This window comes from Maniola jurtina, chromosome 26 (genome assembly GCF_905333055.1).
Source record: "Maniola jurtina chromosome 26, ilManJurt1.1, whole genome shotgun sequence".
Classification (NCBI taxonomy): Eukaryota; Metazoa; Arthropoda; class Insecta; order Lepidoptera; family Nymphalidae; genus Maniola; species Maniola jurtina.
The window spans coordinates 7,065,850-7,083,772 of NC_060054.1; the positions used below are offsets into that span (position 1 = coordinate 7,065,850).

The window sequence follows — 17,923 nt, forward strand, 5'->3', positions numbered from 1 at the left end:
ACATCACTAAGAACTATCGCATAACGTATACGATATAAGTACTAATAGGCAATAGCACGGCGAAAAACAGTAGTAGGTAATAAAAGATTAAGGTATTTTGTCCTTCAAGGACAATAGTCCGTCGTCTGCGCAGGCGCTTGTGTTGAGTTTTTTGACTCAAAAACTGACATTACTTCAATCCAATCCAATCCAGCAGCCTGGAAGCGTCCACTGCTGGACATAGGCCTATCCAAGAGCGCGCCACCAAACATTACTTTACTTATATAAAATTGCGTGATTACATTTTAAAATTAAAACTTATACTTAATAGATATATTTGAGACAGTTTAAAAATAAGCAGTACAAAGGTCGACCAGTGTTTATGAAAAATTGTAGGATAAACTCTAAATCATAGGCAAAAATACAAAAAAAAAGTTTTTGAAAAGTTAAAAACTTAAAATAATGGCAGTACTTTTGTTTATTTTCTATTCAAATTAATTTTCGAGCATTGACTTTTTAGGGGTACATAATTTATTCAATTTATTTTGATCAAGAATAAAAATTTATAATTTCGATAAAGACCGGTCAAGTGCAGAAAAATAATATAAAAAAATAGGTACTTATACTTAAATTAAGCTAAAAATATAATATTCCCTAAATTAAATTATAATATTAGATGTAGTAAAATAGTTGCTTTACTTGAAATTCATCTTCAGGCTCATAATGTTAAATTCCGAAAATGTTGAATTTTGGAATTCCCAAAATGTTGGATTCGCAAAATTTTGAATTTCAATTCCCAAAATGTTGACTCCTAAAATGTTGAATTCTCAGTTGAATTTGCAAAATGTTAAGTCCAAAATGTTGAATTTGCAAAATGTTGAATTTTGGAATTCCCAAAACGTTGAAATCTCAAAATGTTGAATTCGCAAAATGTTGGACTTCAATTCCCAAAATGTTGAATACCAAAATGTTGGATTTCAATTCCCAAAATGTTGAATGCCAAAATGTTGAATTCGCAAAATGTTCGGAATTCAAAATTTTTCCAAATTCAACATTATGAGAATTCAACATTTTGGGCCTGAAGGTAAATGAGGAACATAAACAACTTAAAATCTGATCATTTAGAACTAGCAACCTATCTCGGCTTCGCACGGGTTGCCTATAACAATTTTTGAAGGAATCATATTCAATTCGTATGCGTTTTCCTAAAAAAAAAAAACTTTTTTAATTCGTATTTTTACGATTCGTATTTGACGTATTTTTACGAAAACGAATACCAATTGAATACGAATGAGTTCACATGTCAACGCCCTATGTCATTCACGAATAATGTACCTTTCTACGGGTGAAAGAATTTTCAAAATCGGTTCAGTAGTTCCAGAGATTATTACCTACAAACAAACTTACAAACTTTATGATATTATAGTGTAGATTAGCTGTCTGTTATATGAAATAAAATTTTATAAAAAAAAATATCATTTCAAATCGATCGCGTATTTGATCGATACAAATTACAATTTTGATCGTTTAATACAAATTGTTCTTAAAATGTAATTGCTTTTTAAAACTCCTGTATTTTCTTGAAAAATATTTTCAAATTGATATTTTATTCGCTATAACTTTTGTTAATTTTTTTCTAGCGTTTACGAACTTATACTATTTCTAGATAACATTTTTATTGCTATATTTCTGCATGATCTTCCTATGTATACATTTAGCATAATAAATTCAAAATTTAAAACCCCCGACACAAAATTCTCTAAAAAGTAAATAACTTTCAAATGGCTGAACCGATTTTCTTGGATTTTAGCTAAGAACACTCTCGATCAAGCCACCTTTCAAACAAAAAAAAACTAAATTAAAATCGGTTCATTAGTTTAGGAGCTACGATGCCACAGGCAGATACACAGATACACACGTCAAACTTATAACACACCTCTTTTTGGGTCGGGGGTTAAATATTTGGAATAATAATTATTCTTCATCGTCGATGTAACGTCTCACAGGCTTCACAGATTCGCTTATGGTTACCTGTAAAAAAAAAAGATTTCATTTAGGTATTTAAAAAAAACCATCAAAAACTTGAGAATTCCTTAATGATATAACCAGAACGCTACCAAAAACTTAGGTTTATTATTATACTACCTGAACACAATCCAATGCCAATAACCTTATCTTGCAGTTTTAGTGGTCGATGGACGAACGTTACGTAAATAGGTCACTCGGGTCAATGCCCCACCTAACGCAGCATTGACTCCGAGTGACCTATTCACGTAACGTTCGTTGACCTTTAGCGTCAGTCAGATGTTTTTTTTTAAATACTGTAAAAAAAAAAAACAGGATTTGAAAAAAAAACGTGTTTTTTGTGGTACCTTATCAATAAAATTTTCAGTATTATCACTTGCCTTTGTTTTTGCTAGCTTTCTGGTTATTTATATTTTAATCGCCCACTACTATTATGTTATAATTTTTATCGTAAAAGTATTTACAGCATCATAAAAAGATTTTTATGAATCATTTTTTACGATTCATATGTATTTTAATCGTTTTTTAGTGTAGTGCTCATAAAATTAACTGACAGCCATAATAAAATTAACTAGGATAGGCACAATATGACAAGTGTAAATTAAAAATTTATAACCCCCCCGACAAGTGAAGGTTACAGTAACTAGAAAAGACCTGATAACTTTCAAACGGCTGAACCGATTTTCTTCGATTATAGCTAAAAGAGCACTCTCGATCAAGCCACCTTTCAAACAAAAGAAACTAAATCAAAATCGGTTCATTAGTTTAGGAGCTACGATGCCACAGACAGATACACAGATACACACGTCAAACTTAGAACACCTTCTTTTTGGGTCGGGAATGATTTAGTTTCACGTTTTTTTTACCCAACTGGGGCGACGCCCGAAAGGAGGGTTATGTGTTTTAGAATCGAATAGATTTTTATTCAAATAAACTTTTAAAAGTGCCTTTGAATCGTCAAAATAATCTACCACTGGTTCGGAATGTCGTTCCTACCGAGAAGAACCAGCAGAAACTCGGCGGTTGCTCTTTTCAAGTGTTTGACCCGTATGTATGTCCGTCCCTATGTTCGCTCGTAACGGCTTTACCGATTTTGATGAATGATACGTCATTTAGATTTGTTTTCCATACATAAAATCCTTTAAAAATCAAAATGGCACATTTTATGCGCTTTAATTTTTTTTTTGCGATTTAACCACTAATTCACGGTTTTCGGATTTTTTCCTTTACTTGTGCTACGAGTATAAGACCTGCCTATCTGCCAAATTTCATTATCCTAGAATCTAGGTCATCGGGAAGTAATCTATAGGTTATCTTGACAGACGGACAGACAGACACGACGGACAGACAGACAGACAACAAAGTGATCCTATAAAGGTTCCGTTTTTCCTTTTGAGATACGAAACCCTAAAAAGGATTTTTTCCTAGTTCCTTATTAAATTCAAAGTTTCTCGGAAAACCTTCACTTTCAACGTTTTCCCTGAAAAAGTGATCAATGCCGGTAAACCTTGGACGAATATAAATTTTCCTTTGGACGTCGCGTCGTCTGTGTTGGTGTTAGCTGGCGGGCGTGCTCTGCCTTTTTGGAGTGTTTTTTTTTTTGTTAAAACTGACTGGAAAGCGCTCTAAAGGGGCGCCGTGCGTGTGTCGGCGAGCGCCGGCACAGACGGGGTCCATACTTGTATAGTTTAACTAACTTGTTACAAATAACTACAAACTTGACATTGGCTAATCTTTGTACAGCCAGACGAGAGAGAAAAAAAAATTCCAATAGTAACTGACTAATGAGTATCAATTGAGAAGAGTATCAATATGATTGTTATAGTATTCGATCAAACTTGTATTTAACCGACTTCCAAAAAGGAAGTGGTACGGAACCCTAAAAACGGGCCGAATTGTTCTCAATTCGTACCTCAAAAGGAAAACGGAACCCTTGTAGGATTACTTTGTTGTCTGTCAGTCCGTCCGTCCGTCCGTCGTGTCTGACAAAAAAACCTATAAGGTACTTCCCGTTGACCTAGAATCATGAAATTTGGCAGGTAGGTAGGTCTTATAGCACAAGTAAAGGAATGAATCCGAAAACCGTGGATTTGTGGTTACATCATTCAAAAAAAAAATTAAAATGTGTTTCAATTTTCAAAGTAAGATAACTGGTATCATAGGAAAGGGCTTTACCTGTACATTCTAAAACAGATTTTTATTTATTTCTACGCATAATAGTTTTTGATTTATCGAGCAAAATGACGGAAAAATTAACCGAGTACGGAACCCTCGGTGAGCGAGTCTGACTCGCACTTGGCCGGTTTTTTTTAATGTATGTACCTACACCGATTTTTTCGAGGTTTCTGGACCGATTTGCAATTTTTTTTGTCTCTGTAATCTGTTTGTTTGGTTTGGTTTGATTTTTGACCAACTTCCTAATGAGTTAGGGGGCTTGATATTTTTATTGTATGTAATTTAGCAATACAGGAAATGGTTTTTATCTGGGGATATACCTAGTGAGTATATAGAATAACAATATTTTTGATACCACTTATCAGCAAATGTGTGTGTTAACATTTCCCTATGATAAACATACATTTGATTTTATCGACATAATATATGTAGGTACAAGTTAAATCGTGTATTTTGTATTAGATTAGATTTTTTAATCGAATTACTAAACGGGAAGAACTAGACAAAATTAAAAAAACCGGCCAAGTGCGAGTCAGACTCGCGCACCGAGGGTTCCGTACTCGGGTATTTTTTCCGACATTTGGCACGATAAATCAAAAACATTTTATGCATAAAAATAAATAAAAATCTGTTTTTAACCCCCGACCCAAAAAGAGGGGTGTTATAAGTTTGACGTGTGTATCTGTGTATCTGTGTGTCTGTGTATCTGTGTATCTGTGTATCTGTGTATCTGTGTATCTGTGTATCTGTCTGTGGCATCGTAGCGCCTAAACGAATGAACCGATTTTAATTTACTTTTTTTTGTTTGAAAGGTGGCTTGATCGAGAGTGTTCTTAGCTATAATCCAAGTAAATCGGTTCAGCCGTTTAAAAGTTATCAGCTCTTTTCTAGTTTTCTTGTAGAAAAGAAGGTTAGATAACCCTTAGGTTCATAATATTCAAGTGTCAATTGACAAATGTCAAGCTGTCAAGATGGACGTTGCCTAGATATACATAATTATTTATTTGAAAATGATTTGTCGGGGGTGTTGAAAATTTTTAATTTACACTTGTAGAATGAACAGGTAAAGCCCTTTCATATGATACCCCACTTGGTATAGTTAACTTATTTTGAAAATTGAAAATACTTATTATTTGTTTATGAACACATTTTCATTTTTCTTTGTGATGTAACTAAAAATTCACGGTTTTCGGATTTTTTCCTTTGCTTGTGCTAAAAGACCTACCTATCTGCCAAATTTCACAATTCTATATCAACAAAAAGTACCCTACAGGTTTTCTTGACAGACACGACAGACGGATAGACAGAAAGACAGACAGACAACAAAGTGATCCTATAAGGGTTCCGCTTTTTCTTTTGAGGTACGGAAACCTAAGAACTGGTAACGGACGACCTAACAATATTATTTTTATGGAAAACTAGAGGATGCCCGCGACTTCGTCCGCGTGGATGTAGGTTTTGAAGATCCCGTGGGAACTGTTTGGTTTTCCGGGATAAAAAGTTGTCTATGTCAATAACATGGACGCAACCTACCTCGGTAAATCGGTACCAAATTTCATACAAATCCGTTGAGCGGATGGGTCTTTAGGAATCCCGTGGGAACTCCGGGATAAAAAGTAGCCTATGTCCGTCCCCGGGATATAAGCTAACTCTGTACCTTTCGTCAGAATCGGTTAATCTGTTGGGCCGTGAAAAGGTAGCAGGCAGACAGACAGACACACTTTCGCATTTATAATATTAATATGGATTTTGTAAAATGCCATATTATTAGGCCATGACATATCGTCGATTGAGGATCAAACCGAGAGTTCCCTCACTCTAATTCCCTCATTTAATTTAGAACCTCGATAGCTCAACGGTTGAGGAGCGGACTGAATTCCGAGAGGTCGGCGGTTCAAACCCCAACCGTTGCACTATTGTCGTACCCACTCCTGGCACAAGCTTTACGCTTAGTTGGAGGGGAAAGGGGAGTATTAGTCATGATCAGCATGGATAATATTCTTTTTTTAAATAAAATAATTTACTCTGGTATTGGTATAAGGGTCGGCCATCTTTATTTAGGCTTCTAATTAATAAAAGGACAAGACCTTCATTGCCTATTAACACTCAGCCCAAAACTCCGTACTGCAAATAAAGCCCGCTACACACTCGCGCACGAAACGCGCGTGGTTAGTGCGCGGTAGATATCGTCGTGCGTTTGTCAAAAATACGTAACTAATATAAAAAAACCGGTTAAGTGTGAGTCACACTCGCGCACTGAGGGTTCCGTACTCGGCTAATTACTTTGACATTTTACACGATAAACCAAAAACTATTGTGCATAAACATAAATAAAAATCTGTTTTAGAATATACAGGTAAAGCCCTTTCATATGACACCCCACTTATCAAAAAGTAGTTATCTTACTTTGGAAATTAAAACACATTTTTTTTTCTGTGATGTAACCACAAATTCAGAGTTTTCAGATTTATTCCTTTACTTGTGCTATAAGACCTACTTACCTACTAAATTTCATGATTTTAGGTCAACGGGAAGTACCCTATAGGTTTTCTTGACAGACACGACAGACAACAAAGCGATCCTAAAAGGGTTCCGTTTTTTTTTTTGAGGTACGGAAAAAGAACTCAAAAAAAACTTCAGAAAAAAAACGCAGCGTCTCAAATGCGCAGAGTGAAGACGCCACAATCAGTGACGGATTAAGACTACTTGGTGCCCTAAGCAATCCATGCCTGTGGGCCCCCCTATCCGTATGTCAACTAGAATCGGTCTTTAAACCTTTACCGCCTAAAAACATTAGTTTTTTGTAAAATAAGATGATGAGATGTAATGTACTTTAGAAGTGGAGTAGTTAGATTCGAATTGTTGAATGCACAAGCGGGCAGCGAGTGGGCAAGCGGGAGTGGGGTTATGACTCTAGATCGGAATCTTCAAATTAGTCCTAGAAACTTTTTTTGGTGTGGTTTTTGGTGACGTGAGAGTGAGACGTGATGCCCTAAGGACGGATTTTTTTTTTTGTGCTTCTTCTGGTGCCCCCTCAGACGTGATGCCCTAGGCAATTGCTTAATTTGGTTAAGGGTTAATCCGTCACTGGCCACAATAATACGTAATATTAACCGCGAAGGTTGTCGAACAAACAAATAAGACAAGACAGACAACAAGGCGATCCTATAAGGGTTCCGTTTCCCCTTTTGAGTTACGGAACCCTAAAAACGTCAGAAAAAACGCAGCGTCGCAAATGCGCAGTATGTAGACGCCACAAGAGCACATAATATTAACCGCGAAGGTTGTCTACTCACCTTGCACATGCGCATGCGATGATATTAATAAATCGATATTGATCAAGATCTATGGACCTTTGATTAAATGCAAAGATCTCTATAGTATTTTTGCTTTGGATCTATTACACAAGAAATAAGAAAATATATATATTTCACACTTATAATGCTGCAACTCGCTCCAGCAATGCGCGGGACTTCAATTACTTTAATACATGGCATAATATTGTATATCAAATCTTTGAAAAGAGCAACCGACGAGTTTCTTGCTGGTTCTTCTCGGTAGGAAAGGCATTCCGAACCAGTGGTAGATGTTTTTGACAACTCGAAAGTACTTGTAAAAGTCTGATTGAATAAAAATAGTTTGAATTTGAATAAAAATAAAATAAATTTATTATCAATGTTAGTTTTTTTTTTTTAATTTTGTCTGCTTGTCTGTATGTGCGCTCATCACGCAAAAACTACAGAACGGATTTAAATGAAATTTGGTACAGTGGTAGCTGATACTTCGGATTGACATATAGGGTAGTTTTTATCCCGAAAAAAATTAGGGGTTCTTCGGGATACGGGATCAAACTTTTTAGAACATTTTAAGATAAATTTTTATAAGCAAGTAGGTAGATTCATATTTTGTCTATAGAATAGTTCCCGTCTGTGTAAATCCCGTCAAAATCGTTCGGAAGATTAGCCCATTCAAACAGACAGACAGACAAAAATTTTAAAAACGTGTGATTCAGTTATGGTACCTTTCAAATAACCATATGAGCTTAATATGAGGTAGTTATTCCGAAATTACAGACAGACACTTCGATTTTTTTATTAGTATAGATACCTTATCTCATAAATGCCTATCACAGAATTTTCATGCAATGCGTGTCGAACGAGTATTGTTCAAAAAACAATTCTAATTAGTAATTAACAGGAGAAATCGATTATAATGACTCTGTTGCTTGCATTACTGATATGTTATGATGACGTGACTATGATGTCACCTGATGCTAAGTGATGATGCAGTCGAAGATGGACGTAGACTTAGCTATTCATTGTGTACGTTTTATAAAAAAAACGTTTTTTAATAGTTTAAACGCTCAAAGTTAATTTTTAGGGTTCCGTACCTCAAAAGGATAAACGGAACCCTTGTAGGCTCATTTTGTTGTCTGTCTGTCTGTTTGTCCGTCGTGTTTGTCAAGAAAACCTATAGGGTACTTCCCTATAATTGACCTAGAATCATGAAAGGCAGGTAGGTAGGTCTTATAGCACAAGTAAAGGAATAAATCTGGAAACCGTGAATTTGTGGTTACATATAATTAAAAAAAATTAAAATGTGTTTCAATTTTCAAAGTAAGATACCAAGTGGGGTATCATATGAAAAGGCTTTGCCTGTATATTCTAAAACAGATTATTATTTATTTTTATGTATAACAGTTTTTGATGTATAGGGCAAAATGTCGGAAAAATTACCCGAGTACGGAACCTTCGGTGCGCGAGTCTGACTCGCACTTGGCCGGGTTTTCTTATAAAAGGCAATCTAATTGAGAAATCCTATTAACTAGAATGTAAAGGGTTATTCGAATCCTCTTTTTTGATGCTGGTTAAAAAATCCCCATTAAGAGGCTGGGTTTTTTACTTTTTAACCCCCGACCCAAAAAGAGGGGTGTTATAAGTTTGACGTGTGTATCTGTGTGTCTGTGTATCTGTGTATCTGTGTATCTGTCTGTGGCATCGTAGCGCCTAAACGAATGAACCGATTTTAATTTAGTTTTTTTTGTTTGAAAGGTGGCTTGATCGAGAGTGTTCTTAGCTATAATCCAAAAAAATATGTTCAGCCGTTTAAAAGTTATCAGCTATTTTCTAGTTTTCTTGTAGAAAAGAAGGTTAGATAAGCCTTAGGTTCATAATATTCAAGTGTCAATTGACTAATGTCAAGCTGTCAAGATGGACGTTGCCTAGATATACATAATTATTTATTTGAAAATGATTTGTCGGGGGTGTTGAAAATTTTTAATTTACACCTTTTTACACTTGTTACCAACTTTAGTTAATTTATAAAAACCGGTTACAATCCATTCGCTGTATTCCAGACAGGAAATCTCTTATTTAGGCATGACTCATGGAAAGATAAGATGGATTCGTTGAATTTCAATACACAAACAAATTGCCGATCTTAAATAATAAACAAAAAACCGGCCAAGTGCGAGTCAGACTCGCGCACCGAGGGTTCCGTACTCGGGTATTTTTTCCAATATTTTGCACGATAAATAAAAAAGGTATTATGCATGAAAATAAACAAAAATCTGTTTTAGAATGTACGGGTAAAGCCCTTTCATATGATACCCCACTTGGTATAGTTATCTGACTTTGAAAATTGAAAATTCTAAAATATTATTAGTATAAAAACACATTTTAATTTATTTTTTTGTGATGTAACCACCAATTCACGGTTTTCGGATTTTTTTCTTTACTTGTGCTATAAGACCTACCTAACAGCCAAATTTCATGATTCTAGGTCAACGGGAAGTACCCTATGGGTTTTCTTGATAGACAGGACAGACAGACAGACAACAAAGTGATCCTATAGTGTTCCGTTTTCCCTTTTGAGGTACGGAACCCCGAAAATAATTAACCATTCATTTAATTTCGATATTACGTTAACAAGGTACCCTAAGTACATAGTTACATTATAGTGTAGATGAAATAAACATAATTTTAGAGGAAATTGGCAATTACACTGAGGTCAATTGCTTCACGACAGGACGTCACGATCACGATTTATACCTAGATTTTCCCTGAACCATGATCTTATCTAATGGTAAGTGATGATGCAGTCTAAGATGGAGTCTAAGATGGAAACGGGCCTAAATCCATATCCTTAACAGGGCTCTCTCCGTCACTTACTCCATACAATCGTAGTTCCAATTTCATTTGAGTATTAAGCAACCAAAGGCCATGAAATTTTGCAGACATATTCTAGAAACTTATATCTGTGCCTGTGGTGTTTTAGATTTTTCTAAAAATATGTACTTAGTTTTAAAATTACAGGGGCTCAAAGATTTAATATATGTGAATTTTTAAGACCGCGTAACTTTGAAACCGAATATTTTAACAGGAATCTGGAAAACCACAGACATAGATATTAGTATCTAGAATATGTCTGCGAAATTTCATGGACTTTGGTTACTTAATATTCAAATGAAATTGGAACTACGTTTGTATGGAGCGAGTGACAGAGAGACCCCTCTTAAGCGGAATTTACATTACGAAATTACTTTCATGCATGTTGATATTAAGGTGCATGACACGGGTCTGCCCGCGAAATTCAAACTTAATTTGGTTTTTCGCAATTTGTAAACTAATACGACAAAGTAGGCTTATGGCATTCTAATTCCGACAATGGTAGTATCATCTTCTTCTTTACATAAAAATCTTTACTTGAAAGTGTTCAGTTTAAGAAATTAGTACAAATAATGAGTTTGACATGAGTTACTCACAAATTAGTCGATGCTATAGCTAATTTCTTAAACTGGACTCTTTCAAGTAAAGATTTTTATATATACCTGTGAGGATGATACTGCCTTTGTCGGAATTAGAATACCAGAAGCCTACTTTTTCGTATAAGTTAACAAATTGCGGAAAACCAAATTAAATTTGAATTTCGCGGGCAGACCCGTCTCATGTACCTTAAGCGGAATTTACATTACGAAGTTAACTACTTTCATGTTGATATTAATGTCACGCAACTCAAATGGAATACTCTTCCGCGATCTGTGTTTCCTACCAATTACAATCCGGGTATCCTTAAAACAAGAGTGAATAGGCACCTTCTAGGTAAACGCGTGCCATCTTAGGCCACATAATCAATTTCCATCAGGTGTGGTTGTGGTCACGCGCTTGCCTATAATGCATTAAAAAAAAATTCAATATGCACGAAATTAGACGGTTACACGTGAAATTGCTTCTGAAAACAGGGCTCTCTTCGTCACTTACTCCATACAATCGTAGTTAAAATTTAATATGAATATTAAGCAACCAAAGTCCATGAAATTTTGCACACATATTCTAGAAACTAATCTCCTGTGTCTGTGGTGTTTTAGATTTTTCTAAAAATATGTATGTAGTTTTAAAATTACAGGGGCTCAAAGATTTGTATGTGAATTTTTAAGACCGCGTTACTTTGAAACCGAATATTTTAACGGAAATCTGGAAAACCACAGGCATAGATATTAGTTCCCGGAACGTTTCTACAAAATTCCATTGAGTATGATTGGTTAGTATTCCAATGAGAGACGAATACGTTTGTATGGAGCGAGTGACGGAGAGACCCCTCTTAAGGTCATGAAACTAATTTCATGCCACTAAATTCGTAATGTGAACTCGGCTTTAAGTAGAAACGAAGGCTATATCTATGCGAATGAAATCACAGACTACAGCTAGTCTAAATACATTAGTACTCATATCACTACCTAACCCCCGACCCAAAGAGGGGTGTTATAAGTTTGACGTGTGTATCTGTGTATCTGAGTATCTGTCTGTGGCATCGTAGCTCCTGAACTAATGAACCGATTATAATTTAGTTTTTTTGGTTGAAAGGTTGCTTGATCGAGAGTGTTCTTAGCTATAATCCAAGAAAATCGGTTCAGCCGTTTGAAAGTTATCAGCTCTTTTCTAGTTACTGTAACCTTCACTTATGGGGGGTGTTATTTTTTAATTTACACTTGTTTATTTGTCCTTCAATGACGCAAAAACGGAGCAAGACATGATTTTTGCATGGATATAGTGAAAGACCAGGGAAAGCGACATAGGTTAATTTATACCCGACTGCGGCAAAGCCAAAAGGAAGGGTTATGATTTTAGCAGTCTATGTATGTGTGTTTGTATCTAGATTCTGTGTGTTCCACCGTAGTGCTTAAACTACTGGGCCGATTTTGATGAATGAGGTATCAATTGATTCGTCGTAAAGGGTGACATAGGCTATAAAAATTGACCTAACGGATGTTACATTAAAAAAAAGTGGAGGTCTACAATTTTTTTTTTTGCTATTGTATCGAGTGGGATGTCAAATGAAACAGGAGAAAATTCCGAGCTCATGAATGTAAATTTACAACAACATTAAAATATTCCAAGCGACAGAAAAACAGTTTTACTTACTGTAAATGTTTCAGTGTTTATTCGCAGTCGGGTTTTAGTTTTCAACTTTGTCTTGTTAGCCTGTAGAATCAGAGTTCGCACGGGATTTTTGTAAAAACCAAATGCACGCGGTCTTCCGCGTGGATTTGGTTTTTCCAAAAAAAAAATTGGTTTTTCCAAAAAAAATTGGTTTTTCCAAAAAAAATATTTGGTTTTTCCAAAAAAAGATTTGGTTTTTTTTTGGCCGCGGGCATCATCTTGTATGGAATCAAGAGGATTTACATTTTCGTAGTCGTTAATAAATATAGTAATGACTAGCCGATGCCCGCGACTTCGCCCGCGTGGATTTAGGTTATTCGAAATCCCGTGGGAACTCTTTGATTTTCCGGAATAAAAAGTAGTCTATAAAAACACTTCTTATTCTTATTCTATGTGCTAATCCAGGATATTATCTATGTCCATTCCAAATTTCAGCCAAATCCGTCAAGTATTGTTTGCGTGAAGGAGTAACACACATACAAACACACACACACACATACAAACTTTCGCCTTTATAATATTATAGTAATGACTAGAGGATGCCCGCGACTTCGTCCGCGTGGATTTAGATTTTTGAAGATCCCGTGGGAACTGTTTGGTTTTCCGGGATAAAAAGTTGTCTATGTCAATAACATGGACGCAAGCTACCTCGATACCTTTCGTCAGAATCGGTTACACTGTTGGGCCGTGAAAAGGTAGCAGACAGACAGACAGACAGACAGACGGACGGACACACTTTCGCATTTATAATATTAGTATGGATAATAGTAATTTGTTCACAATCAGTTGCATCAAGTTAAATAGAGTATCAGGCAGGAAGTTGACAATATGACGGAAATTATATCCTTCATTTCATTATACCTACCTACTGACTGCATATTACGCAAATAGTAGTCTCGATAGCTCAACGGTTGAGGAGCGGACTGAATACCGAAAGGTCGGCGGTTCAAACCCCACCCGTTGCACTATTGTCGTACCCACTCCTGGCACAAGCTTTACGCTTAGTTGGAGAGGAAAGGGGAATATTAGTCAGCATGATAAACTTGGCTAATACTCTTTAAAAAAAAACCGGCCAAGTACGAGTCAGATTCACGCACCGAGGGTTCCTTACTCGGGTATTTTTTGTGACATTTTGCATGATATATCAAAAACTATTATGCATTAAAATTAAAATAAATCTATTTTAGTATGTAGGTACAAGCAAAGTCCTTTCATATGATACCCCACTTGGTATAGTTATCTTACTTTTAAAATTAAAACAATTTTTTTAAATGATTTAATCTCAAATTCAGTTTTCAGATTTACGAGTATTCCTTTACTTGTGCTATAAGACCTACCTACCTGCCAAATTTCTTGATTTTAGGCTGCATTAAACAAGTGTAAATTGTAAATTTATAACACCCCTGACAAGTGAAGGTTACAGTAACTAGAAAAGAGCTGATAACTTTCAAACGGCTGAACCGATTTTTTGGATTATAGCTAAGAACACTCTCGATCAAGCCACCTTTCAAGCAAAAAAACTAAATTAAAATCGGTTAGTTAGTTTAGGAGCTACGATGCCACAGACATTCACAGATACACATGTCAAACTTATAACACCCCTCTTTTTGGGTCGGGGGTTAAAAATAAGTTGATTAAAAAGTAATATACTTACATTATCCTAAATACTAGGGCATAGTCTGACTGCCCTGTGCCCGGATACTACTTGTTCTGGATAGCCGTTTTCCAATAGTCTGTACGTGGAATCCAATATTCAACAGGGCTTCGTGATCCAGTATTTTCCGACCATCAAAAATGTATGCAGGCTTCATCATAACTTCATAGATCTTCTTGAAATCTAGATGTTTGAATTCGTCCCATTCGGTACACAAAACGATAGCATGTGCCCCTGCAACTGCAGAGTATGCAGAACCATGAATTTGTATATTCTTACGTACTATCTCTGGTTCATTCGTCATTAACGGATGTGTTAACTCATAAAGTATTTGATCGTGCTCAACTTTCGGGTCATAAATATGCAGTTTAGCCCCTTCATCCAATAACGTACTTGATACATATATAGCAGGCGACTCACGGGTGTCACCCGTGTTTTTCTTGAACGAAAACCCAAGTATAGCAATCTTTTTATCCGTGACTGTGTTGAATAACGATTCGATGACTTTTCGTGTGAACCGAGTTTTTTGGTAGTCGTTAAGGTTAACCACTTGCTGCCAATATGCAGCTACTTCGGGAAGGTTTAAGCATTCAGAGAGGTAAATCAAGTTTAGTATATCTTTTTGGAAGCAGCTTCCACCGAATCCGATGGATGCTTCTAAGAATTTTGGACCGATTCGTGAGTCTCTGCCAACTGCACGAGCTACTTCGGACACATCAGCACCGGTAGCTTCACACACAGCAGACAACGAGTTTATACTGGAAATCCGTTGAGCTAAAAACGCATTCGCTGCTAACTTAGACAGTTCCGAGCTCCAAGTATTTGTCGTTAATATATTCTTAGCTGGAATCCAATGTTCGTAAACCCAACACAACTCTTGAATAGCTTTCTGACCTTCTCTCGTCTCTTCACCACCTATCAAAACCCTCTCCGCTTCAACCAAATCAACAATCGCTGTTCCTTCAGCCAAAAACTCAGGGTTAGACAATATCTGGTATTCTACACCCGGTTTAGTATTAGCGCGCAATATTTTCATGATGATTTCTGCAGCTTTGACTGGGACAGTACTTTTTTCTACCACAATTTTATTGCTTGTAGAGATTTCGGCTATCATACGCGCTGCACCTTCCACGAACTTTAAATCAGCGGCCCTACCTTTCCCATTACCAATAGTTTTAGTAGGCGTGTTAACGGATATGAAAATTAAATCAGCCTCGAGAATACTAGTCTCAATATCGGTGGAAAAGAATAAATTTCTACCTCGGCATTGTTTTACAACTTCGTCCAAACCCGGTTCGTAGATTGGCAACTTTTCGGAGTTCCACTGGTTTATTCGGTCTTCGCTTTTGTCGCACACAGTTACTTTGATGTTAGGGCATTTTAGGGCAATCACACTGCAAGTAGGGCCTCCAACGTAGCCAGCACCGAGGCAGCAAATTTTTTGGATCACCATTTTTCAACACTTCACTTCGCGAAGTAAAACACGACACAAAGTTTTTTTTTAAACGGTGTTTTGTATTTTTTATACTCAAGTTAATGAGCCTAGCGCCTCGAGGCTAATAACGGAAGACTCGGCTACGCGTTCATTTTATTTAAAATGAGTTTTCATGCAGATGCAAGACAGACATTCTCCGGTGTCAATGACATTTCGACATTTCTGGGATGTAGGCTAGTGATGTGCTAGTGCTGCAATGTTGTGAGGCGAATCGTTCATGATTCAGTTCATTGAACCGTTCTAACAGGATATTCTATGAAAGAAGTTGCATGATTGATACACTTTTTCTTTGTCACACTATCACATTAATCTATAGTTACTATCCATACTTAATATTATAAATGCGAAAGTGTGTCTGTCTGTCTGTGTGTCTGTCTGTCTGCTACTTTTTCACGGCCCAACAATTTAACCGATTCTGAAGTTTGGTACAGGGTTAGCTTATATCCCGGGGACGGACATAGGCTACTTTTTATCCCGGAAAATCAAAGAGTTCCTACGGGATTTCCAAAAACCCATCCGCTTAACCGATTTGTATGAAATTTGGAACCCAGGTAGCTTGCGTCCCTGTAATTGATATAGGTAACTTTTCATCCCGGAAAATCAAACAGTTCCCACGGGATCTTTAAAACCCTAAATCCACGCGGACGAAGTCGCGGGCATCCTCTAGTAGGTAGTATTATAAATGCGAAAGTGTGTCTGTCTGCTACCTTTTCATGGCCCAACAGCTAAACCGATTTTAATGAAATTTGATACAGACATGGGTTACATCCCGGGGAAGGACATAGGCTACTTTTTATCCCGGAAAATCAAAGAGTTCCTATGGGATTTCAAAAAATCGAATTCCACGCAGGCGAAGCCGCGGGCATCCTCTAGTAATATTATAAAGGCGAAAGTTTGTATGTGTGTCTTGGCTCAATATCGTGCCAAGTGTCTTGTAACTTGTATCGTTATTTGCGCTATTGATTAAACGCATCAGCTGTTCTTCAAACTCAAAAAGTCGGTAAGTATATAAATTGCTCACGGCCATTCGTTCATATTTTTAACATTACTAACTATATTATTTATATCTAAAAAAGATAGCGACGAATTACAGCCTCCTCCTATTTTGAAGTCGGTTAAAAAGAGTCAGTTATAAAGATTCAAATAAGAAATCCTTATTTGCGAATGTTCACACATTGTTCACATCATTAACTGATATCTGACATTTTGTTTTTTTAATTGCGCTTTTTAGGTCAGGCAAAGATCGTAAACCATACAGCCTTATCATTTAATATTTCTCGTACGATAATATTTATTTCTTGAATAATTGTATCATAAAAGCAATAAACGCATAGGCAATTTATGTTTATCAATTCTTATTGTTTAAAATGTATCATGTACTTTTCTCTACTACCTTTAGGCAAATACATGAAGTCATTGCCTTTAGGTTGGTAAGTATCTTGGTAGCAGAGTAGGTTATTGTAGGACACTCTATTCCCTCTCGCATGTATTCCTCACTAGAGGATGCCCCCGACTTCATCCGCGTGAATTTAGGTTTTCAAAGTTCCCGTGGGAACTCCTTGATTTTCCGGCATAAAAAGTAGCCTATGTCGTCCCCGGGATATAAGCTAAGCCTGTACCAAATTTCGTCAAAATCGGTTAAACTGTTGGGCCATGAAAAGGTAGCAGACAGACAGACAGACAGACACACTTTCGCATTTATAATATTAGTATGGATTACTGAATGAGGGTCGTAACGTAACTCGTAACTGTCTGTAATGTTGCGGCTACATTAAGGTTAGCGTCAATGCCCAACAACGCCATAATTATCACGATATTCAACGCGTTAAACTGGATGGTCACACTTGAACGGTTAATATCTAATGCCATTAAATGCGGTTACATTTGAGTTTGTCGAATAATGTTCCGGCCACATTAATGGTCAACAACGCGATGACCAACGGCGTTTCCCGTTAAACGTAGATGTAGCCACGATCAACGTACGACGGCATTCACAATGCCGCTGGACGTTAAGACGATTTTAACCCCAATTCGATTGGAATTAGACGTTAACCGTTCAAGTATGGCCACTCAGTTTAATGCGTTAATTATGGCGTTCTTGGGCATTGACGTTTATCTTAAAGCAGCCGCAACAATACACATACTAAAATATGAGTA

At 36.5% G+C, this 17,923-nt stretch overlaps 1 protein-coding gene across 1 annotated transcript; it reads right to left on the minus strand.

The window, feature by feature from the left end:
• Positions 1-1,848: 1,848 nt before the first annotated feature.
• LOC123878790 (UDP-glucose 6-dehydrogenase) lies at positions 1,849-15,923 on the minus strand. Its single transcript, XM_045926113.1, has 2 exons — positions 14,272-15,923; positions 1,849-2,010 (listed from the first exon to the last, which is right to left on the minus strand). The coding sequence occupies exon 1, from the start codon at positions 15,722-15,724 to the stop codon at positions 14,285-14,287; it is 1,440 nt and encodes a 479-aa protein (XP_045782069.1). The 5' UTR covers positions 15,725-15,923; the 3' UTR covers positions 1,849-2,010; positions 14,272-14,284.
• Between the last annotated feature and the right edge of the window lie 2,000 nt (positions 15,924-17,923).